We start from the raw sequence: 25,507 nt of genomic DNA, 5'->3' as shown, positions 1-25,507 counted from the left end.
GAGGAAATGGCCTGAAGTTGTGTCAAGTGAGATTTTTAGGTTTGATATTAGGAAAAGATTCTTAACCCGGAGAGTGGTTGGGCACTGGAATAGGTTCCCCAGGCCTGGTCCTGTGACCGCTGCCTGCCAGAGATCCTGAAGTGTTTTGGACAATGCTCTCAGCTCATGGTGGGATTCTTGGGGTTGTCCTGTGCAGGGTCAGGAGCTGGACTTTTGTGATCCTTTTGGGTGCCTTCCAACTCAGGATATTCTATGATTCTATGGCTCTCAAGTTAGAAAAACAAAGCTTATAATGTTCCAATACTTCTCACAGTAACAACACAGCGTGAGGTCAGTAAAATGAGAACTATTTGGTTATGTTTTTTCTACTAATTTTCCTTTTCTGGTACTGCTAAATTAACTTCTTTAAATTGTGGTCCACTTAACTATTATAGTGCTTCTGAGAAAAAAAAATGCATAATTTTTATCATTTTTTCTCTGAGACAATTTATAAAGATTTGATTTTAGCAATGTCCTATTTGTCATTTTATGAAGTAATGTTGAATCTCAGAAAATTTGGGGAAGAGGGGAAAAAAATTAGAACTGACTTCTACTTATGCAGATCTCTTCTTGCGCTTTTCTTTGTATATTAATTTCTATTTATTTAAAATCCCAAGAAAAATAGAAAATGGTCTCATATGAATCAGGGTTCTTCATAAGTTGTTTCTTTGTGTTGTTCTTCTGGGCAAGCAGAGAGAAGCTGTTTCATATTCGTATGAAATGTTTGCATAATACACTTACACATGCGGTTTGTGTACTGTATTAACTTAATTTGTATTACTTATATTTGTAAATAATGCTGTTGAAGCTGGATTTTGTGAGCAAGTCATAATAGTTTCATTTCTTTCAGATCTGTTTGCAAACTACCACATAATTGGCCTGGTTTATTGATCTCACAGAGATTACGTGTCTGACACTGCACCAGTTAATAAAAGGTTTTGTTGGCTTTCTTTAAACTGAGTATTTGAGAACACACAGTTCTGTTATGCTGTAGAATTTAAATTACTTATGTACTGGAATATTTACTACCCTCTTTGTTGTTTCATTTCAGAATGACCTTATTTAAAAATGTATGAGGCTATTTATAATCGACTCTGTGGCAGTGATTAAAGAGGTGTGAATAATAGCTTATTGGAAGTTGACAGCTCCTTGTTTGCTAAACTGCTGTTAGAACGTTTATGCTGCTCAGTTGTACCTCATTTTTCTGAGGGGAAGCTGCATTTTGACAAGTGCACAGAACAGGTATATGTGGCTGACATTTTTATTATTTAAAGAAAACATTTTGGGTTTATTTCTTAAACTGCACAAAGTTAATTAATTGCTTACTCTGTGCCTAATGATCTGTCTATAGTGTGTTAATAAAATAAGAGTGAACAAATCCATTTTTACTTGCAAAAATTCTTTCTGAATAGAATGAGTAGCTCCAAACGTGTTTGATCAAGCAGCCAGGCATCTGTCTTTCTGATGAGAGTAAGACTGGTCTCTGATGTTTTTGATTTGTGATTAGGATTCTAAATATCTCTAACTTCAGGAAGGCAACCAGGTAATTTTTCCATTGCTATTCAAAAATAAGAACAAAAGAAAAAAGGACCATGACTTATTTATTTGTAAATCACGTTGAAGTAATTCAGTTTTTTGTAACACCATACATAGATACCAATGAGCTTGTAGATAAGACTGATAATCAAATAATACTCAATGTTTATCCATACAGCTGATAACACAAATAACTTACTAGTCACAGCAGAGCAAAAGCCAGAATCTCATTTGACCTAGTGGACCTGTTTTAAAGGTGAACAATAATTAAAGCCCCTCTTCTCTCTTGTGTCTTGGCTTATGCAAATAAGTAGTTTCTTGTAGGTCTGCACACCCCATGGTGACAGTATAAAACATAAAACTTTTTAGCTTATTTTGGAGAGGGTATGTCAGAATACTGCAGGGACTTCCATGTGCATTTTGAGCTTCTTGCAATCAAAAATTGTAGTAAATTTTCTCCATTACAGCATTGCCTTTTAGCAGTGACATGACCGTAACATCAGAACTGCTTATTCAAAGTGTTTAATAAATGGTGCAGAAATTCATCATTTCATATTGGCTTATTACTAAGAACATGTTACTGATCCTACTGCACTACTGTCTAATGGTACAAGTCACAGTAGAATTACAGAAAGAATTTATAATTTTGCTAAATCCTTTAAGAATTCTTAGTAGAGTAATTGGTACTAGCAAAATGCTGTCATACAGGATATCCCTCCATAAGCATTAGTTCATAATTTCACAGGTTTTACCCCATAAGGCACTACAATGAGATAGTGCAGAATTAGTGTTCAGAGTGCACTGAGTTAGTGGACTACTGTAAGATCTAGATATTGTTTAAATAAATGTATTGTGTGAAATTAATCTTCATTGCTTCTGTTCTTAAGAACTAGATTAGGCTTTTTACAGAGAAGGGATGTTGTTTCTTAGGTGCATTCAAATTATGACAATATATTGTTTTCAGCTCTTCTGGTTTGCTCAGCTTCCTCAAAACTCTGCTTCAGCTGGCCAAAAATGAAAGTGAAGTTCCACTCAGGAGTTGGTGGGTCTGTAGTGTTGAGTGTTTCCATTGTAGGTAGTCAGTCAAAATGCCTGGGAATTCTCCTGGAGAAAGGAATCTGAATGTCATATGGCTTGAGTTTTCCTCAAGTATGTAGATAGAGTATATGATGAGTATGTAGCTTTGCAAAACAAACAGTTTCATTAAAAAAATACATTATTTGGAATATCAAAGTTCTAGAACTCTGCTGTATGGTTTTCTGAGTGCCTGAAATACTTTGTCTTGTGCTTATATTGTTTATTTATGCCTTATTCTCAAAGCAATGGCCCTAAGATTGTACTTTTTCATCCAAAAACATATTACCTGAATTTGCTGTTGAGCTGAACATCATAGGATTGGCTTTAATATATACTGTCATATCTTATTTTTCTATTTCCTCAGGATTCCTAACTTTTCTGATCTCCTCTTGTATGTTTAACATCACTTTTGGGTTACTTAAAAACGCAATGCTGCTGTTCTTTCAGTACAGCAGGCATCTTACAATTCGACTATTTATCTGAAATTCTTACATTTATCTGAATTTTTTATCTTAAATTCTGCATCATCCTGGCCACCCTGATAGTCTTGTGTCTCAAAAGTCACTGTCATTGTTCAAAACTTCTAGTCACAGGGAGTTTAAATAATTTTTGTGTTAAGAAAGTTTAGTTCCTTTTGTGGTTTTCAATGTCTTTAAGTTGATATGAGTGGTATTACAACATTGTAATGTTGGAGAAGGAACCTGGAATGAAGCCAGCATGGGGAATGTTCACATGTGTTTCTGTGCACTGTGTAGCAAGCGAAAAGTTTAATTACCCACTCCGCTCCTTCATTTTTTTCTCTTTCCTTGTGTGGCCTTGAGTTTGTTAATCAACAGACCTCATAAGCGAGCCAGATGATGTGTTGTTACAGCACCTTTACAGCTGCTGCTTTCTGGAGCACAGTGATTACCTGCAGTGGCCGAAGCCTGTTGCTTCCTATTAGAGTACAGTGTTTACTAATTGATCTAAAGTTAGCTGGTAAAACAAAGTTGATTTTCGCTCTTGCGCTGAGGGTTTTTAAAGTCATGTTGTATTTAAACTGTAATGTGAAGCCTTGTGGGTCTGTTCTAAATTCTTTGCTCTTTATCTCTCTGGTTTCCTTGTCCTCCAGAAAGAACCAATATGTCATTTATGTCAGGTTGCAGAAAGATGGATGTTCTGAAGGCGAGGGTAAACTTATTGACTCATATTTTCAGGGAGAAAGACTTACTTCACCTCATGTCTGATGTTTGGCTTAAAAAAATAAAATTGTAGGATGAGATTTCATGGGTGTCTCTCAGTTTTTACCAGTCCACAACAGATGTCTCAAGTTTCTACACAGTGTCTTTTAACCACAAAGGTTCATCCTAATAATTCTCTTTCTTAACGTTCACAGAGTTCAGAAAAGTTGTAGGCTTGACTTGGCATCCCTAGAGCAGTATGGATGTATGTGGCTATTACTGACATATGCAATAATATTCTCAGCTATTTCATTAGACATTTTAGCAGGCAGCTCTTCATACTGGCCATAACACCTCTAAGTATTTCCTGTGGTAAAGAAAAGTTAGGGCACAGAGTCTTTCCATACAATCCTCAACACCGTGGAAATGTGTCTTTTCCCCTCTACTGCTGTCTTTCCCAGAAGTGCTATTTCTGTCAGGCAGCCTTGCTGAGTTGTGGAGTTTTTTTTTTTTAAACATCTCATCCCATCTTTCCACGTTCATTTTGGCTGTTTGTTTTTCATGAGTGAATTGATTTCTTATTCAGTGATGACTTATCAGGAGCCTTCTGCTCACTGGCTGTGCTTGTGTTGTAATCCTCCATCCATTTCCCTGCATCTCCCTTTCTCTGATGGCATCACAGCTTCAAAAAAACCTAAATTCCCCTGAAAAACAAGTCCAGTATTGATGCAGCCCCTTCTGCGATTCTGACTGCTCTAGGAGATCATCTTCATTTCAGTTACATTTGCAGAATAAAGATGTCTCAACTGCTTTTACAAGGAACAGAAGATTAGACAGATCTTTAAAAAGGGTGTGGGTATGTTCTTGGAAAAATCATCAGGTTGGAAAATATATTTCTCTTTTTAGAAGATCCAAAAGTCAGGTCTGATCACATTTGAATTCTTCAAATTCCATGTTTTCTTGTTCTATTTCCATTAGGAAATAAAAGGTTGTAAGACTAGAGATGTTTAATATCTGAGCTATTAACAGCCAACTCTTCATTATTAAGGTCTGCAAATGGAGTAACTAGGTTAAAATATATTTTTTTATTGTTACTGCTGCTATTCCTTTTCATAGCATATCAGTGAATTGCAGTTGCACTGTTGTGACAGAGCAAATAAGATTCTAAAAATGAAAATCTGCTATAGAAATACTGTCCATAAAATTAAACTATTACATATACTAAAGTAGCTATGAGTAACACAAAGTATGCCTTTACTGTCTTCAGTAGTTCTCTGACTTGTAATTTTAATCAGATAGCTCTTAAGAAATCTCTCAGATGCTGGCTGTGAAGCAATAAAAAAAAATTCACAAGTTACTTGAAAGTTTTTCTTCCTTTTTAGAATTTCTGTCTCTTCGTAAGAGACCAGATACAGTAAGCTTGAAAATAATTTGTCTTCTAAACAAAACAGTTTTACCTGTAAACCACACACACCCACTGAGGTTTGTAGGGATCAGCTGTTTTTATAGTAGCATTTACAAAGAAAAGTCTCTGTCTTGCAGTGACTGCCAGATGTTTCTTAGTGTGTCCTCCTCAGTACTCATCTGAACTCAGACATGTCTTAGTTGCATACCAACTGTCTTTTCAATTTGTTTACAAAAAGTTGGCAAAATTAAATTTAAGAATGCCTCTAATGCATGTCAGGTCATTTGCATGAATAAATATGGGGTTGGATACTTTCTCTTTTTTCTTTTTTTTTTTTTTAATTTCTTTTTTGGAAACTAGTCTCTCTGTTTAAGCTACCCTGTAACTGATTCTTTTGTCAGATTGTTCTTTATTGCTGTTTGTTTACCTTACATATGAACTTCAATGTCACATGAAACAGATAAGCTCTTTTAAAGTAAAGTCTCAAAATGTTTGACTTCGTCCTTGTGTAGACAGTGGGAATTTGGAGGTGTTGGACTAAACTGAATACAGTTATTCATCACCATTAACAAGTCTTGGAACACGCCTGCTGTACAGTAAATTCCAATATCATATTTAAAATCTCAGTTTTCTTTTATGGATTGATATTTTAAATGATCTTTATTTGCTTTATTTTTGAAAGTATTTATTGGTTAGGAACCTTTTACAAGCTTTACTGTGCCATGTGTTGATCCTGTGCAAACACGAGTGCATGCTTTCGTAGAAATTCAGTGTTTCATGTAGTTGCATATTGTAGAAAGTAATTATAAATGGTTAAGAAAGGTTTTAGCATTAGCTTATTAGCTACTCTTCATTCAGCTCACATTACACTCATGTTAACACTAAGTGAAGAATGTCAAAAAGCTCTTTTCTTCCTTCCACTGTTTTGTGCCAGCACTTAACTTGCCCCTCCAAATAATAATTACAGATAATATTATATAAATATAAATAATAATTATCTGCAGTCTTGCTTTTATGTTTTTTTTTTAAAGGTAGCAACAAGTGAATGAAAGACGAAAAGTATTTTTGCCTGTAGGTTTTGGGGGTTTTTTTTGTGACTCGAAAATGCAAAATAGTGTAAGGAATAATTCACTTTGGAGTTTATGAAGAAACAAAAGTGAGGCTGAATGCAGCAAAGCAGCTGAGGGAGTTTCTCCAGAGGTGCTGCAGAGGACAACACAATGGCTTTTTCTGGATCTCAGTCACATTACAGACCCAATTACTTTGATTCTGTTCATTAAGGAAAGCTATTTTTTTTTCTGATTGTAAAAATGCTTTCTTGGCCATTGCTTCTTTAAGCTAGGTAAATACTTTAAGTTAGGTAAAAAATAAATAAGAATGTTGGAAGTCTGTTGCAGTGGGGATCCTGCAACACGCATATATCAAACCAGGAGTCCCGTGGAAAGGAAATATATACGGACAGACAGATTCTTGATAGCTGTTTCAGAGATGTTTATTTCTCCAGCCGCATGGCCGGGGCTCTGCCGAGGAACTGTCCCAGTCACGGGACCAAGGGTCCTTCTGCCCGCGCAGGGAACACAAACCAACCAATGGGAACGAGGCTGAGCAGGGGCAGGGAAGCCCCGTGTCTGTGCCCTCAGGGCCCCTCTCCCAGGGCTACATGGTGGGGAGGGACCCCAACAGAAGTCCTGGTACTTGTGTCAGTTACAGCCCTTTCTTCCTGTACTGCGTTTGTTTGTGAATTCGACATCTCTCTTGAGAGAGGCAGATTATTTTCCTAAATCACTGAGCAGTATATAAATTTTCAGCAGTTGATAGGAATTTCTGTTGCGGGTAGGATTCAGAAATATGAGAATGAACTATAATCAGATGAATGTGAGGCTTAAAGACAAGGGTTGCCTTTTGGAAAGAACCCTGATGCTCAGGAAGGGAAGAGTAGGAGCCCTCCCTGGGAGTGCTGGCAGCCTCCAGGATTGTGGGAAAAGCAATGGCCTTCTTCCCCTGCTCCACTGCTCTGCCAGTCAGAAATACTGTTCCAGTGCTCAGCCACCCTCTGGGTGAGAAGCCATTTCCTGGTATCCAACCCAAACCTTCCCCGACACAGCTTCATGCCATTTCATTGAGTCCCATCACTGGTCACAAGAGTGAAGAGATCAGTGCCTGTCCCTCTGCTTCCCCTCTTGAGGATGTTGAAGGTCACAATGGGGTCTCCCCTCAGTCTCCTCTTTTCCAGGCTGAACAAATCAAGTGATCTCAGGCACTCCTCATACGCCTTCCCCTCAAGGCCCTTCATTATCTTCTTCGCCCTCCTTTGGATGCTCTCTAACAGCTCAATGTCTTTTTTACATTGAGATTCCCTAAGCTGCCCCCAGCACTCGAGGAGAGGCCACCCCAGCCCAGAGAAGAATGGGAGAACCCCCTCCCTTGCCCAGCTGGTGATGCTGTACCTGATGCCCCCCATGACATGGTTGGCCCTTCTGGCTGCCAGGGCACTGCTGGCTCATGTTCAACTTGCCATGGACCAGGACTTCCAGGTCCCTTTCTGTGGCACAGCTCTCCAGCCTCTCATTCCCCAGCTTTCTCTGCCACGTAAGTTCAGACAGAGATAGTATCATGTCATCATGTTATGTCTGCTCTGAAGTTCCTGGCTTTGCAGGATATTTTCTTATTCATTAAGACTGTTTTGACAGATAGAGTATCATTCTTCAAGGCTAGCAGTGCTGTTTTCTCAGGATGTTATTTCATATTTTAAGGAAAACAGTGTGAAATAGTTTGCTAGGACATTTAATAGCTTGCTAGTTCACCTAAGTAGCTTATTTTGAGGAGTGAGTAAGGTTTTTTTTAATTAAGACTAGTGCACAATTTGGTATTTCTTTGTGTTAGAGTGCATATATGGGTGTATTTCAGCAAGAACCTCATGTATGTGTTCCTCTTCCTTCTTGCAGCACTTTCTCAATGCTGATTTGACTCTTCCTATCTCTGATGGGGAGCAACTATAGTGCCAGTATCAGGGTGGCTGTGCAAATCCTGAAAGTCTGTTGTGTTCTCTTCTCATACCTTCTTTGGGAACCAGACTTCTCTTGAAGCATGTGCTAACAGTGACAGTGAAATATTGCGCTGGATAGATAGGGGTTATTCTTCAACATGGGAGCCAAAGAGCTGCTTTGTTGTCCATTTCTTGGTCAAAAAAATCTGTGTGTAAGTGCCTTTGCAGGAAGATTCAGTAGCTATATGGGAACAATTTATGTACAGATGAACAATTTGTAATCCAGATTACAGTTTTAAAGAAGTTAACCCCACCTTTGGAAGCACCTATCATAAATTACTTGATCTTCAGAGAAAGATAACCTTGCTAATGTGGAATACATTCATACTCTTTCGAAGTCAAGAGGTTAGTATGGTGAAATATGTTTATTTCCTTAATATAATAATATAATATCAGAAATACCAATTAAGTTTCATTCTGATTTGTATAAAAATAAAAAGTCTTATTTAAATGTATAAAATCCACTAACATAAAACTTCCCATTGCTATTTTAGCAATGCATCTAGTCCTCATGGAATGCATCTTTTGAAAATTAAATTATTCCTTAAGCTTTAGGCTTCCATGTACACAGGATAAATGAGGCCTTTCATAATCTCATGTAGCCACCTGTTTCAAGAGGACACCAGGGGTTGTCTATCCTTGAAATCCAGTAAAACACTGTAAATCCATTGCAGTTTTTTTGACCATCTCTTTTTTCATGCTCCTACACTGCAGTAGATTCTTGGGAATGATAGCTGTTCATTATCTTGCAAAGAGAACAAGCTACACTTAGAATTTAGATGGTGCTTTATTTCCCACTTCACACAAATAAATCATATAAATGGTCAGTGATTTAATATTTTAAAAGAATTGAAAATCAGTAATGTGAAAAATCTGTAATGTAAAAATGAGTATTGCAAAAATATAGTAGACAGTTAAAAATTGGAGAGACTTGGAACTTGTCATACCACTCCCAGACAGTAATTTTCTGCTGCCAATGTTTTGGTTGATTAGCTGCGAATATAAATGCAAAAAATTATATGCATATCATATATGAATATGCATAATAAACTCATGTAAGTCGAGGTACAAAGCTACGTGTAGCAAACCAGATCATCCAAATTACATGGTAAAACTCTGTTCATCTACATTTTGATATTCTGGCATCTCTTTATAATCTTTATTTTTCAAAAAAAGGGAATTAGGGATGTTTGCTATAACAATCTGTCATGATAATAACATATAATCACTACAAATTAGTTACTCTGAATCCAGAAGTCAGGACACATATTTTGAAAACTGAAACCTAGAACACCATTAAAAATGTTGTTCAGTTAATATGTGGAATTGGAGTGAAGCCAAAATGTAGCTTGTCATCTTAAAAGACAGATTTTTGAAAATAGATGACCATTGTTCATTTGACAAACTACATCTCTCTCAAGAGATAGATTTAAGAAATTACTTGGAGATTAGGAGAAAATGTTGTGAAATACAAAATGAAAATAAATTTGTACTCTCTAAATAAATTTGTTTTGATAATTTATCAATTGAGATTATATTTATGCAACATCTCCTCAAAATTGTGTCATTTATAGTTCTATTAATTTACGAATGAGTTTTTTAAGAAAAATGTCAGAGCTTCACAAGGCATGTGATGAATTTCAGTGATATGTGTACCATGTATAAAATTTTCATAATGCTGAAGACTTTTCTAGTGGCATCTTATGATAGTCATAAAATTTTTGGGACAAGAAAAAATTCCTGTCATAGGCTATTCTTGTGTATAGAATGTGCCATTGAAGTATCATCCTTCTGCTTATATTTAAGAGGATCTCAAAACTTTATAAGCCGAACTGGTATCCCTGTATTGTAGTCTTTTTATTATCCCTGAAATAAATATTTACTGTGTATAAACCTAGTAATGATGTTATATAAAATAACCAGTATTATGAAATGTGTACATTTATATAAACACGTCAATTGTGTCTTCCTGAAGAATTAACCTGGCCTAATGGTATCTGAATTGATTGAGGGATTGAGGAGCATCATGGAGTGGGTTTAGTTACAACTGATAGCTTCTACTAACCTGACTTTTTATGTACAAATGATAAAATATGGCCGTCAGGTTTTTCAGTATGGATTAAGGTAATTACCAAACTGTATTTCAGATTAAGTCTTCAATGAGGATAAATCTAAAGCAACTGTGTTAGAGTTGTGTTCAATTTATGCTGCAGTTGGGACCAGAAATAGGGTATTACACTTGTTTAGCAAGTTGGTCAGTATGAGGGAACTTGTATGTAATTTTGGTGTGTGTGGTTTATGCCTGTATATATCTTAAAATTAGTGCGTCCATCATGCTGCAGTCAAATAAGTTCCTCTTACCACATTTTCCCAAATGATTGGAACCCATTGGTACCAAGTGCCAATTAATGATGAGACAATTTTCTGTGATTCATCTTTAATTGGTGGCATTTTTCTGTGTGCAAGAGTTAATTTCTAGTGTAGTAATAAATCATCTGGTTTTAAAAATCTGTCTCTGAGAAAGTAATTAATGGCCTTATCTCCTGAATGCCTCTCTTAGCTAATTTTTTTTACTATCTGAGAAGTTTTATAAGGAAAAAAACGTCAACTGTCTGGAGCTAAGAGTATTTTGAACACAGAGCAGAGTGGTACAGTCACCAGGGGAGAGGTAATTTTTGAAGTTAAACAGACTATGTAATACATGGAAATACTTCTTCCTCTCAGCCTTTCGTCAGTTTAGTTCACTGTTTCCATTTGTTCAGTAATTGGGGGTTCTAAAAGATGAAGGTTTCTCTGATTTTTATACATCTTATGCTTGATTTTTATGATCACGGCGCTCAGTTGTCTTGGAGGCAGTAAACCCCTGCAGCCCTCAGACTGTCCTCAGCTGTGAGGGACACATTTGGGTGTGTAGATTCATTTTTCCAGTCTTCTGAGTAAAATGATAAACTGTATAACTAATACTGGTGAACAAATGCAAATTTACCAGCAATCACATAGGACATGAGGGAAAAGTTTCTGCTTTTTTCCTCTTTGATTTAAGCAGAGAGTGACTAAAATTTTGCCACCTACCCAGAATTGGTCCTTGCAGTATATATTTGAAAATTCAGGGATTTTTTAAAAATCACTAACATCAACATTTTCTATTTATTCCTGTGCAACTTTATGGAAAAATTATGTGTTCTTTAGAAAGTGAAAAATGGACAGAGTGCAGATTCACTCAGAAGTTCATGCCTGTGCATTACATGAGTATCCCCACCTTCTGCTTGATATTTATTTTGTCCATATGCATTCACAAATGTAAATACTTGTAAAAACTTCCATGTTGCATAGGAGAAGTTTCGTCACCTATAATGAGTGAACACTATTCTGCATTTTCTGAGGCTCCCTGAGGGACAGCATGAGAAATGGGGGAGCCCTGAGCGAGAAAAACATATGATAGTACACGGCTTCTTCCCTGATGAGTGTTTAAAGCTGCAGTGAAATTATAGAATTTTTTTTCCAGTAGATATTTTAAAAAATGCATGGAGGGGATATGGTTCTTTTTTCACTGCTTCATGTTTTTATAAAAACTTCCTTAAAGTATTAAACTTCTTGTAAGTTTTTGTAAAGCTTCCTGATAGCAGCAGGTGACATGGGATTATACCGGCAGAGTTAAGTTCTCATTTGTAGAAACCTTGGCTTGTACAATGGTGATAACAGGCAAAGGGTACAGTTAATTTTCTCATACACCTTTGGCTGTCTTGTTTCTGCAGGTTGATTTCTTTCTTATGGGACAATTTTTAGTATTTTCAAACCTGTAAGCACCTTGTTGTCATACCATTTTTCAAATTGTGCTGCCACTGAGAATTTTTGTATTTGCATGTAGCATTTACATCAATCCAGAGACTATAAAGAGAGAATATTTGGACAATAGTTAGCTTTTTCATTGGACGAAGGACCATCATTTGCAAATCCAATAGAGAATTTACTATTGCAAGTCCCTCTGTGTCACTGAAAGACTGAAAGACTTCATTTTGCAAAGCTATAAAGCTTCCATTTTTAACACAGAAGAGATGCAGAGTAATGAAGAGTCTCAAAGCAACATGGTGAAAATTATATTTAAGTTAATTCTCTGTAGTAGCCTCCATAAGAGAAATATTTCAAAAGCAGATTATTTTTTTATGATGATTTGGGTATTCATTTCCGAACCTAACTGTAGGCTATCAAACCTGAAAATATGTGTGTAAGTATGTATCTGTATGTCTATATGTGTAAACACGTTTCCTGTATTAAAGGTTATTTTTGGACCAAGGCTAAACACCTAAAATGCTTGTCTGTGTGTACTCTTTGTTTCTTCTCATCTCTGGACATTCTCATGTCAGTTCTACATAGAACTAAATTCTCATATGAGCGCTGGAGTTGATTTTTGAAGTTTCCTGCCTGTGTAAGATCTGTACATTTGTAACAAGTAGCACTAAGGCACTGTTGGTGGCAAAACTCCCACCATGTCTGCCCCACTGGGAAGCCTCGAGCTCCTCCTGCATTTCCAAATAGTACACTACCAAACTGTCCTGTTCCAATGTCATTTGCATGTAGGACTAAGTTATCTGGAACTGACCTGAGGATAAGAACCAAGGCACCCAAAAGAAAATTTTCTCACTGAGACTGGAATATTTGCCACATTTGCTCCAAGTATCACTTAGGTCATCTCAGAGCGTAGTGCCAGAGGTGTCGCCATTACCCATGTTCTGGGGAAATGGTCCTGACTTAGATCATCAGATTTTACTCCAGACTTTGCCATTGAGGGTCAGGGGGTTTTTTTTAGTGTCAAATGCTGATTGATTTTAAAACCATGATTTAAAATTGACAAGCAGAAAAATTCTATTTACATCATTGATTTTAATATGTGTCAGGTAAGCCAAGCCAAACATCCAGTCTCCCTTTTGGTAAAGCATTTAGGGCACATTGTAGTCTGCTGTCTGCTTGCAAAGCATTTATTTTAAACTTAAAGTTTCTTTGAGTTGACCTGAAGACCAAATAATCCAGTACATGTGTATTGAGGTGATTTATATACCTTAGTGCTTATTAAGATTCTTGAATTTAATGGGTTTTAATGTGTTGGAATATTCAATCAAAGTGTGTGTCAAGCTGCATTTGACTAGAATTCAGTTAAGAGGTGTAAAGACATTTTGAAAGAGGTTTTTATTAGTTAAACAAAATTATCTGAAAGGTGCTTGGTACATATAAATATTTAGACTTATATTTTTCCAACTATTCATGTATTTATATAAACACTCATGGGAGATGTAAGTTTGATCCCTTCAGGCAGAGGAAGGACTGAATCCAGTTCCCCTGTTCTTGTGTGAGCGCACACACGTACGTGTATATCAACACAAGTATAAATCAACGCGAGTCAACCTTTAATATATAAAATATAGTTCTGCTCTCCGTGGTCATAGCACATAAAATGTTCTTAAAAGCAGGATGACTTTTCTGAAAATTGCAAGTATGTTCTTAAATTAAATTTTAAATGGATTGTTTCATAAACTAATCTCTGGCATGGTTTTTGTTCCTGAACGATTTAATTGAGACTATGATACAGTTTCCTCATACTTTGCACATAATGAGATCTCTTTGTGTACTTTTACTGAATTCAACAGGCTACCTAATGGAATGGTTTTTGCTGCCTCCACTCTCCTCTGTAATGCTGCTGGCCATCCCAGTGCTACAGGAAGTCACCCTGCTGCCTGATGAAGGTGGTGACATGAGTGTGTAGCAGCAAATATTTTCACTAAGGGTTGCCTGTACTTTTTTAGGAAATAATGACAGTGTTTCCAAATAGTCAAGCCAGTAGTATGGCAGGTAAAATTCTAGGTGGGTGGAAGTGAAGCAGTGTATGTTGAGGAAGGGTCCTGTGATGGGTTCTGAGCTGTGTGTTACCATTCAGGAACAGCGCTTCTGGGTTTACAGATAAGGAGCCTTTAGTAATGACAGCTTAATTATTTGTGGAAGTCAGGAAAAGTCCTAGAAATATGCTTGTGCTGATAGAAAAGGGATAGAGAAGAAAACAGTGTGTTGTTATGCTGCCATTCTAATGCAAGATGCATGCTGGGTGCAGTTCTAGATTGTCACCTCCCCCCCTGCTAACACAGTGGTGCAGCAGTACAGAAGGTCCAAAGAGATGCAGCAAAAACGATCAATGGAACAACTTTTGTATGAGTAACAAGCAAACAAAGACTCTTTGCGTTGTAGGGGAGGGTGGCACAATGACGTGTATAAAATCATGGACAGCATAGAGAACACAAGAGGGGACGATTTAGGGGACACCCACTGAATGTAGTGCAGAGCAGGTTCAAAATCAACAGAAGAAACTTAGTCTGCCCACAACACCGAGCTGTGAAACTGCTTGCCTCAGACTAATGTGGATGCCAAAATTTTCATGAATTCAAGAAGTAAGCAGACAAATTCACAGAAAATGAAGCTATTAGGTATGAAGACAACACAAGTCATTTAGGAATTCCAGAAGCCAGAAATCTCCAACCAGAGAATTTTAGTAGAAGCATGAGTATATGCCTTCTTTTTCCTTAAACTCTTTCTCATGTTTCTGGTTCAGATGGTTCTGTATATATTATTGGATGTCAAGTGTATGTATTAAACTGAGAAGAAAAATGTGAAAAGAACATAAAGGTCTGACTTTACTAAAGATACTGGGCAGCCTATCAGTGGAGAGTCGAAAGTATGGCATTTCGTTCAAGAGTAGTAACAAAATTAATAGTATACCCTAAAATCTAAGTATAAAATACTGAATGTTAAATGACTGGGTTTCAGACTTCACAATGTATTTTGCTTAAATATTAGACTAGAGCTAAATGATATATAGGAGCAGATTTTCAGGTGGGCTGACAGAGAGTAAATGGTTTTCAAGAGATGATTGTAGGCTGTCAGAGCAGAAATCCATGAACCGGGAATGAACTTCAAATAGCACAGGAGTTGTTCCAGTTTGTATAATCAAACCTTTCTTTCTAAGAGTATTCATGCATGAACATTAAAAAATTTTTATTTTGGAAGAGCTTTTAGAAGTAGGATTTCTAAAAGATCAGAATCTCTCACACCTGTTCTACATCTCCAGCCAGTTAAATGTTGGGATGCTGACCTCACACAACTCGGATGTATTGGTTACGTGTTTGTCATCTCAAAAAATTCAAGGGTGTTGGTGTTAACTCACAAATTCCTAAAAGTTGTGGGTTTGTGTTTTTTCAGTGGAAGTAGGTAGGATTTTTGGATTAAGTATGGAGAGGTGTACAAAAGACAGGTAGTAAGAATGCTGGACCAGATTCTACATAAAAGACAGTGACCATTGTCAGGTATTGAACAAAAGGTTGTAGCAGGTTCAAAGCAGCCTTCCAGATCCTGGTATTACATGCTAGGCATTTTGCCTTCGTTCTGTGGAAGTCTGTCCTCTTTTTAGTGAGTTCTGTCCTCTTGCCACCTGATCTCAAATTATTCTGATACATATTCTACCACATATGTTTTTATCTTGTTGAGTGACATCAACTTGATTGAGTCATTCCTTGTGCTGGGAATGTCAACTTCCATGTCAACTAAGGATTCTGAGGGCAGGTCTGGATGGGGGAGTGGTGAGCAGGTACCTGCTGACGGCTTTTTAAGGAGCTTTCCTTCAATTGCCACCCAAGTCACAATAATAAAAATTGTCTTTTTGGGGACTCACCCATTATGTTATGGAAACAATGAATCCTGTAGTCTTTCATCGCCACAGTATTAGTGTTCACCTTGAATTTCCTGGGTTTACTGGTTTTAAGTCAGACAACTAGCAATTTTTTCCTTTCAAATATCATGTTTGATTTGATTAGACATATGTATCATAGTTTCCTACCTGTATTCAACCAGCAAAATAATATATATTTCCATTTTAGCTCTTTAATCACTACTTCTATCTGAACACATTCCTTTTTTAATTACAATTGTGCAATGTCATACATCTGCTTTGCATTTAGGACTGTAAAAATCCAGAAAGCGAAGTTCATTTTCTGCAGTTCGTTTTGCAGTCATTTGTTCGTAGAGCAAGGAAAGTTTCAACTACAGATAGTCATTTATTCTTTAAGAATCAGGATACTGTATCAAGAAAGTGCTCAAGAGGAGAATAAGTAATTACGGTTTATAAGATGTAATTTTTAATTACTATTTCATAGTTATTTCAGATGTTACATAGTAATGATATAAAAATTGGTCTTATTGAATAAATATTTAGTCTTCAGTGTCATTTATAATATGTTTGTTGAATCTTTCTATTAATCTGTGAAAGTAAAGCTGAAATTAATAATTAAACTTTAATAATGTGAAATTTTGCTGAGGTGGCATACTGTACATTGAACAGAATAGGCCCATATGTATGTCATACATCATACATGCTTGTCTGGTGGCCTGTCTTCAGTGGTTTACAGCCATGGTTCATGATCTGTAGCTTTTACAGTTAAAGATAAGACACCCTTCAGTGGTCTGCTGCTTGTCCCCTGCGGCTGATGGCCATCCCTGGAGCTGTGGTGGCCGAGGGTGATGTAACCTCTCTAATTGTCCTTGCTTTTCGCAGAGCAATGTCTCATTGTGGAGACACTGACTGCTGTTGGTGCCAGGTTTCTGTGATCCAGGCTGAATTATTTTATTTAGCTAGTCACTACTTTTAAATGACATTAGCTAAAAGTAAATAGTACTGAAGTCTGAAATACTTGTAGCTACTTCACTGGGAAGCCGCAACTGTTCCAGGCAAGGTTTTACATGTGTTTTATTTTCAGCATGGAATATTTTGCCAAATTAGAAGCCCCTTGAAGTCATCTTTTATGTATAGTCAATTGAATTTCTTTCAGAGATTGTAAGCAGTTGTCTCTACATATTGCTTTTGTATTGAGTACACTTCAATCTTTATCCAAAAAGGTTTAATGAAATTTATTCCTCCCAACTTCAGCAGCTTCTGTGGCGCCAGGCATTGAGCAAGGCTTGTGAGCTTGTTATCCTCTTCTTTCAGTGGTGACTATTCTGAGGAAACATCAAGGATGAGCGGAGAAAACACACAAAATTATGTACAGATAGTGAAGGTCTAAATTTGGCTCTAGGACTGAACTGAAGAAAGGAGAGTGGGAGGATGACTACCCTGGAACTGATTGCCAGATGCCATAGTTCCTGTGAAACATGGAGCCAAAACCTGTCTGAGCAAATGGAGGCAGCAGCTTCCTACTATCACCCATTAGTCTTGCAGGGCACCAGGAGCAAATCTGCATTGCTAAAGCTAAGATTTGCAGCCATGAAGGTATCAGTATGGTATCATGTAATGGGTTTTTGATTTTAATTTTGATTAGTTAAAAATACAGTAAATTACAGGGTTTGATTGTTCTTTTTAAACCATCATTTCCATTAAAGAATGTTAATACATTCTTTGAAATCAAACACTTGACTTTGAAAGCTGAGCATTCAAAAAAAGTTGGAAATTGTCGAAATGAAGATTCTTCAAACTGTTTTAATTTATCCCTTGCATGTATGCATAACGATAAGATCTTTAATTGTGTGATCACATAATTTTTTCACAGGAGGAATGGTGCCCCGAGAATGAATCAGGGGTGTTTATTAAAGGAAGCTGTTGCCTCCAGAACCCTTGCCTTAATTGCTGGAAAGTGTAGTAATTTAAGTAGAGGGCTGCAGGAATCAAAAGCACTCTCTCCAGGGTGTTTGAAAGCTCCACAGAAAGACTAGATTTTACTTTCTCATTTCGAAAGAGGCTTTATGTGATTCTGGGAGGTCACTTATTTGGAGGTGATCTCTATGTTTCCAGTTGCTGTGGCACACGGGCCAAGGTACCTGGGCTCTGGGCACAGCTGCATTTGGAGTGAACATAAGTGTGCTTTGAATGTGTAAAACGCAGTATAAATGCAGAGTCCTCTGAAAAGTACAGCCTGAAATGCCCTGCACTGACGTGGCAATGCCAGGATTGCCAGAAGACTTTTCTGGGTTTTAAGCAGCTGGGTTCTAATCTGCAAAATGGAGATAGCATCACCCTACTGCAGATCAGTTAATTGTATGTTTTGAAGCATTCCTGCTGAACACCATGTAAGGAAATTATATATAATATAAAATATATAATCATATCATTATACAGTATACAGTTACAATATATTGCATATAAGCATATGCAATATATTATACAATATGGAATCCCATTCTGGCTATCATCCTGTTAGGGAAGTTCTGGGAACACTGCTGGCTGACGGGAATAAGAAGAATGAGCAATCACTTTGCAGTCTAAACAATTGAGGCAGAATGCTACAAATGCTCAGTTCACTCCATAAAACTGAGCATTCCCTTCATATTTGCTATCACTGCACTAGATGAGGCAGGGATCCTGCAGAAGGAAAGCAGCATGTAATCATTTAGTTAAAGTTATCTGTAGGTATATGAGTGGTTCTGTCATTTTAAATGCTCGACTTTCTGCTGTGTTTGGTGGTGGGTTGCCTGTCCATCCCAGATGCGCTGAGGCCTTTTTGGATGCAGCTTTGGCAGATTTATTTTCCCCAAAGCATTTTGGGGAGAGGAAAAAAGGATGTTAGAGCCAGATTTCTTGTTTGCTTTATTGTCTTGCCTTGTTTGCAACTGATTTTTAATGGAAGAAACTGAAATCCCAAAGACCATTTGTTCCTTGTTTTTTATGAGGAAGCAGGAGTTTTTAACTTTTGCAGAGTTGGCACTTGAGTATAGTGAGGATGTATGGAAATGTTTCAAGGTGAAGAGAGCCATAATAAATAGATTATATCTGTAATATATTTGATGAGGAAGGAAGAAACATTTTTTCTCCGTAAGTCTAATTCTTGAAGACAAACTGATTATGCTTTTGTTTTCCATAAAACCACTCTAAATCTAATATAAGGAATGCCACTTAATTTCCTAAACTAAACAGGACATTTATTTTTAAAAAATCAAGTGTTCATTATCTACACTTCAACTTATGCCTATAAATTTTGATCCCTGCTCTTAATGATCTCCTTTATGTGTGAGAAATGTAAATATGTTCCTATTTTATATTAATAATCCTCTACATCTAAGCCTCAGAGCAAAACCCAGTCAAGATAAAAGGCTAAAATTATTTTCCACTTCCTCCTGTTTTATGTCTGTTCTCACACTTTTTAAAAGTTGCATTTCTCAGGAGAATAAATTCATAAATCTCTTATGCTTTGGGGAGGGAATACATGTATGTCTTCTATGTCCCACAGTATGACACTATCACTTACAGTAGCTATTTTACTTTGTAAAATCAGCTACAGGGTATTAAGTGAATATCAATATATCAATTGAAATGGACCAGATACTAGTTTTTAGGCAATTTGCTGTTTTAGAAGATGTCAATACCATGAGCAGTGAGTTACTACATTTTTCAAATAGCACTATTTAAAATATGGAAACATTGAATGATTGTTTTAAATTCAAAAGGCTCTTTTGTCATTCTCATGCATGTTTTAGATGAGACATTTTTCTCCTGAATTTGAAGGAAATGAGATAGTAGCCTGTCTGTTCATAATGTTAGTCACTTTTCCTGGTTACATGCATTTTTAAATGACTGAAATATCTACTTTAAAAAAAAAAAGAGCTAACTTCAGAAGAGCAGGAGTCTGGTTTGCTATTTATCTACCTTAATAGGCAGTATTTCACATGAAAGAATCAGTCTGGCTTCTTGGGAACTAACAGTGACAGGATGCAGGTATCATAAAGTACCATGATTATGTGCCTCCCAGGTATAATTCTGATAACCACTGAAGGAGTGCTGCAGCCAAGTCTTGTTGGTTTATCAATCTGTAAATTTATTCTCTCTCTTAGACTGTATTTTGAAGCATTTTAGTAAGAAGTTCAAACTTGGCAGTGAAGGAATAATACCCATGTAAATCTGTTTCATAGTTTAACTTCAGTGTGAGTAACAAGACATTTAAACAGATTGTGAAAGTCATTTTTTATTAATGTAGTTTACTTACATTTTAAGTTGAAATGGATGTAACTCATCTTTGTGCCTACAAATGAAGATATTTTAATAATAATCTGCTCCCATGTGACAGAAACATATATTGTCATGTAATCCTTTGTCCAAAGACTCTTGCAATATGTTCTCCAGGCTAAGAAAGTAGAGTTATTACCTTTTCATGGTAACTGGGCAAATGTTACGTGAGATTCCCCATCTAAGTGATCTCTGTGATTTTTCCTTTCACATTTGTCCTGCTGAGTCTTTAATGGGTGTAATTACAAGAGCATTTTAGCTTGGATCAGGAGCACTTAAGCCATTCTGAATTAAATCTCATTATTGTTCCCGCTTGTTTCTCCATGATTCCCATAGCTGGAGCGTGGGGTGGCATTGGTTACAGGAGGAGGCGGTGGAAGCTGGGCTGGGTGAGCACACAGTATGTGTCTGCATGCAAGGGCTGGCTCCGTGGGACCCTGGGAGTGGCTGGGCTGCTCTCTCTGAAGGGTGCTCAGCCTGGGGCCATGGGGTCTTCAGTGCCATAATAATCCTAAGTGAGACATACAGCAATGCTGGCATCCAAATTGAAGTGATCCAGCTGGAATTCTGTTGCTCCACTGCGGCTCCAGCTCAGGAGTTGTCCGCTGCCTTCCCTTGTGCAGCCTTATGCTGGGTGTGCACAGTGAGAGGTGCCGTGGCTCCCAGCAGTGGTGGGAGCCCAGGAGCTGTCAGATGTCTCCTTGTGTGCTGACATTACACCAAAGTTGCTCACAAGGCACTGCCATCCCCATGGGGCAAGAAGCACTAATAATGTGAGTCCACGGAGATGCCCTATGTGTACCACCTGGCCAGAGTACTGAAAGCTTTGGAGCTCCATGCTGTCAGTTAAGAGTATATTGATCAGTATTTTGTTTTTGTCTCTCCACAGTCACCAATTATAACAATGTGGTAGAAGCAAACTCAGATTCAGATGATGAAGATAAATTGCATATAGTGGAAGAGGAAAGTGTAACAGATGCAGCAGACTGTGATGCTAGTGTGCCAGAAGATGACTTGCCAACAGACCATATAGTATTACCAGAAAACAGTGAAAGAGAAGGGAGTACAAAGAGTTGCTGGGAAGATGAAGGTATGTTCATTTCCACTGATGATACTGTGTTGAGAAAGTTTTCTAAAATGAAGATTCAAGAGAATTTTTTTTGGTCACATTATTACTGAAATAACATGTAATATTCACAATCAAAAAAGAGGTTTTATAATGTATTTATTATACCATACTTCATGTTCTTCATTTGTTATTTGAAGCAGATTCAGAGGTGGATTAATTCCATTTGCACTGTTTAACAGGAGCTTCCAGTGTGTAGATGCAGCATTCCAAAGGCTGATTAGAGACTAGTTACTTTATCTTTGTTTTTTCAAGTTTTTGCCTGACAGATCTCTGCCATAGCTCCCTGTAAGATTCAGGATTAGTTCAGCTTGGGGAGTAAGCAGGAAACAAAAAAACATGGAAAAAAGAAAATTCAGATGTTAATTTCTCTTTTTCCTTGTAAAATGCAGGCAGAAAAACTAACTTTCGATTACTAGTTTTAGAACTGGCTATGTAAGTCTTAATGAATCTTTGTTTTGAAAACACTGGAAGGAGGTAAATGCTGCACATATTATGCAGCAGGTTTAGAAGCTGAAAATTTTAAGCAGACAGGAAATGGGACTTTTTTTACTGTGGAATCAGATACTGAGTTTCATAATATCGCACAGCATGCTTACTTTTGAGCCAAATTGGGATAAATGCATAAATTAGTGGAATTTATTGTGGAATTTGGCCTTAATGCCCTGAAAGATACAGAATGTTTTCCAGCATATCCCTGTTTGTATCTGAACTCCAGCCACAATTCCTAGCATCCACCTTTTAACACTGGTGGTTTAATACACGGTACATGACCTCACATCTAAATAAACGGAAAGCAGTCATATGGTCCCTAACTGCAGTCCAGCTGAGAGAGAGCAGCTGAGAGTTCAAAGAATAGCATCAGCTCAGCCTGTTTTTACATAGCTGCTATTGCCAAGGTATGCTGTGCAGGGAAATGAGTATTTTGGAGCTAAATTATTAGGTAGGTAATTTTCTTAGTTTTCCTGTAATGTCTTTGCTCTCCTGCAGGCTGTGTCTATCAGAAGTTATGGTTACATTAAAATGGGCTCTGTGTAGGCTGGAACCCTTCAAGCATAGATGTAGGAAACCTGAAAAGGGGAGGGAAGAAGAGCACTGGCTCACAGACATTTGGGCCCAAGACCTCTTGTACTGGACGTTTCCTGGAGATGTACCCATCACACAGCATCTCGGGCAACTTTCTGGGGGTTTTCAGGGCTCTAGACATGTGATTGCATCATTTTTGACTCCTTATGTCAAATGTACCATTTTTAACCTTTAACATTTTTTTTGCTAAAATTCTAAATTCTATGTAATTTTAAATTCTACTGTGGGTGTACATTTGCAATGTAGGCAATGTTTCTCTACTTTGGAGTTTGCAAATGAAGATGGAATTTCATTGGTAGCCAGACAAAAGATTAATCAATTGCCATACAGGCTTGCTCAACAACCACAAATTTCTTCTGTAAAAATTATGTATTCTGAAGCCTCTTTTGTAGCAGTCTGGAAGGGTTTTTTAATTTTATAATTAGGGGTTTTTAAATAAATCATTTAAATTTCTGACTACACGAGAAAAGTGAAGGCTACATTAGGTTTTATGGAGCTTTGATTTGCTAGGGTAGAGTACTGTTTACTCTTTTGATAGCTTTCCTAGAAGGAAAGATATGAGCTGAAAATCATATCATCAGTCTTGGTTGCATGTTTGAAATAAGAAGAGAGAGGTACTGAATACATGATCTCTCTCATACAGGGAAAGGTACTGGGGTAGATGGTGTCCAACCATCTTCAAAATTGGTGATTATCTTTAGAAAATATATTCTACAGCAGTTTTAGTAAGTTGTGTTTCATCAGTAAAGTAGTACTCAGTAGTTCTGGGTTTAGCTGAACTTGACAGAATGAGTTTTTTGCATATTTATTCTGTTCCCGAATTGCCAAGAATAGAAGCAACACACATAACATTTCTTTATCAGATTAGTTTCCTTCCGTTTCCAGTCATTCTAACTGAAATTTCTGAAAGACCCTAGGAACAGGTGTTTTAAATATAAGGTGTGTTTCTCAAGAGGTTTAACTGAAACAGTCCTACGGGTTTAAAAAAGTGAACCACGTGTATCCTGTACAAGTTGTTGACAGTGTGCCAGCATTCATGTGTGCAATGATTCTCTAATATGATTTTTCTTTAGTTAGAAGCAAAAGCTATGCTACAATTAAAAGAAAAAAAAAAGCAGGAATTAAATGTACTGTATTAAAGCTCTTTAAAAAGCATTATTATGTACTGTAAGTATTTAGCAAACCTGGAGGTCTCAGGACTGGAACTAAGGTATCTTTGAAAATGATATAAATATGTTTTGTGTTTAAGCTCTTTCTGGAATTCAAAAATTCCTTTAAGTCATCAAATTTTAGGTTGAGCCTATATGCTCAAAAGTGTGTTCTGACATTTGATGTGTTGTATGGCCTCTTTTTGATCAAAAAGCAAGCAACCAGTCAATACTGCAAGCTGTAAATAGTGCTTGCTACATGAGTATCAGAAAATTAGCCCTGAAGAATTTAAATTAGAAACTCTCTTGATGGGCTTTGGAATTTATTTCCTTCTCTGCAGATAAAGACTGCAGTGGAAATTTCAGTGAAGTTTGTCTTTCTGCCTACAGCTAAAATTTCCACTTTGCTAGTGGTTTCGATTTGATCAGTTATCTTAGCCCTGCATAGATCTTTACTGTCAGCCAATGACAGTAGTTGTCAGGCATGTTTGCTGCTAGTTAACACTGGTCTCTGTCATCTGAAAATCATCAGCATTTAACCCTGGGAAACCCCACTGTGTCTGTAAGCAGTAGCTCATAAACAGTGATGAGATGTAGAAGTTCAAGAACCTGTTTTACAACTGTCTGGTATGTCCAGCTCTAATACCAGGATGCATATTCATGACCTAGATGCTATTTGTGGAGACCTCTATTTAAGCTGTCATTTAGCAGGTAGCTTGAATTTCCTCTGGAACTCAGAGCTGTGACTTCTGCTTGGTTGAACAGTGTCTTAATATCTGTTCCCCCATCATCACATCCCATTCTGTTGCTTCCCAGCATCTGCATTTGCTGTGGGATAACTGGACTTCTGAGGGCACGATTGCAATGTTGCCTTTTTCTTGGAACATACATAGCTATAAGGATGGATATCTACTTAATATTTTCCAAATTATTAATTATTCCTACAGCATTTCCCTGTGGAAAAGGGTTTCTCCCTGTCTTATACCCTACTTTTAGCTGTTGGGAAGAGACAGTACCAAACAGAGGTTAGGATTATTAGAATTGAGAGGGGGTTTAACTTCACTGAGATTAATCTATAATGCCATAAATTCCTTGACATTCCCTTGGGAAGCATAACTTTTATTTGTACTGAAGCCAGTGAAATTTACTGGAGTCACTATAATTTAAATTTCCAGAGTAATAACTTACTGATATACCCCCCCTCATGTAGACCCTATTTCATAATGGAGAAAAATCACAAACCCTCTTTAAAGGCAAACAGTGGGTTGGCATCATGTTTGATTTTAAGAAATTAAATTTTGGGTTTAAATTTGCATTGCATCCAGCCATCCATCTTACAGACTCTGGACAAAGTCTGGTACCGTGAGCCAAGAATGTAATTAGTTCACAATCCAGAACTGACCAATAAAATACAGGCTGTTTGAGTTTGTAGGGGTTTTTGAATTGTTTTTTTTCAGATGTCAATTGAAATTAAAGTAAGATTTAAGAGTTACAGTTTCCTTTTAAACACATTTCTTGTTTAAAGCAAGAAAAGTGTTTAAATTGTCACTATTTGCAGATACCTTGGGTATGTGGGCTTTGATCAAAGTAGGCAGAATTATCAAGCATTTCCTTTGAGGAAGCAGGTACTATTTGAGAACTTAAAGTTCTCCTAGGATTTATCATCTTCCACATAAAGGAGAAATTGGGTTCTCTTGTAGTTAAAAATCTGGAATGTTCTGGGCTTTTGATTTGCCAAGCTGAAGGATTTTTCCTGCACTGAAGTAGAGTGAAGCAAGGTAAATAGAAGTGTAATAGTTGCCATTTCAGATCAGAGCAACTGTGTGCTCTAACCTTCAGCAGTGTAGGTCTACCTT

At 37.1% G+C, this 25,507-nt stretch overlaps 1 protein-coding gene across 2 annotated transcripts in view; it reads left to right on the top strand.

The window, feature by feature from the left end:
- ZEB1 (zinc finger E-box binding homeobox 1) overlaps positions 1-25,507 on the top strand; it is a 122,281-nt gene that overhangs the window by 76,001 nt on the left and 20,773 nt on the right. For both annotated transcript variants that reach the window (XM_048293730.1, XM_048293741.1), the window contains exon 2: positions 21,181-21,381. In XM_048293730.1, the coding sequence (XP_048149687.1) occupies positions 21,181-21,381 (201 nt within the window). The remainder of the gene's footprint in view (positions 1-21,180; positions 21,382-25,507) is intronic.

This window comes from Corvus hawaiiensis, chromosome 1, assembly GCF_020740725.1.
Source record: "Corvus hawaiiensis isolate bCorHaw1 chromosome 1, bCorHaw1.pri.cur, whole genome shotgun sequence".
Taxonomy (NCBI): Eukaryota; Metazoa; Chordata; class Aves; order Passeriformes; family Corvidae; genus Corvus; species Corvus hawaiiensis.
The sequence above is the reverse complement of the archived record's forward strand: the minus strand, read 5'-3'. Positions and strand labels throughout refer to the sequence as shown.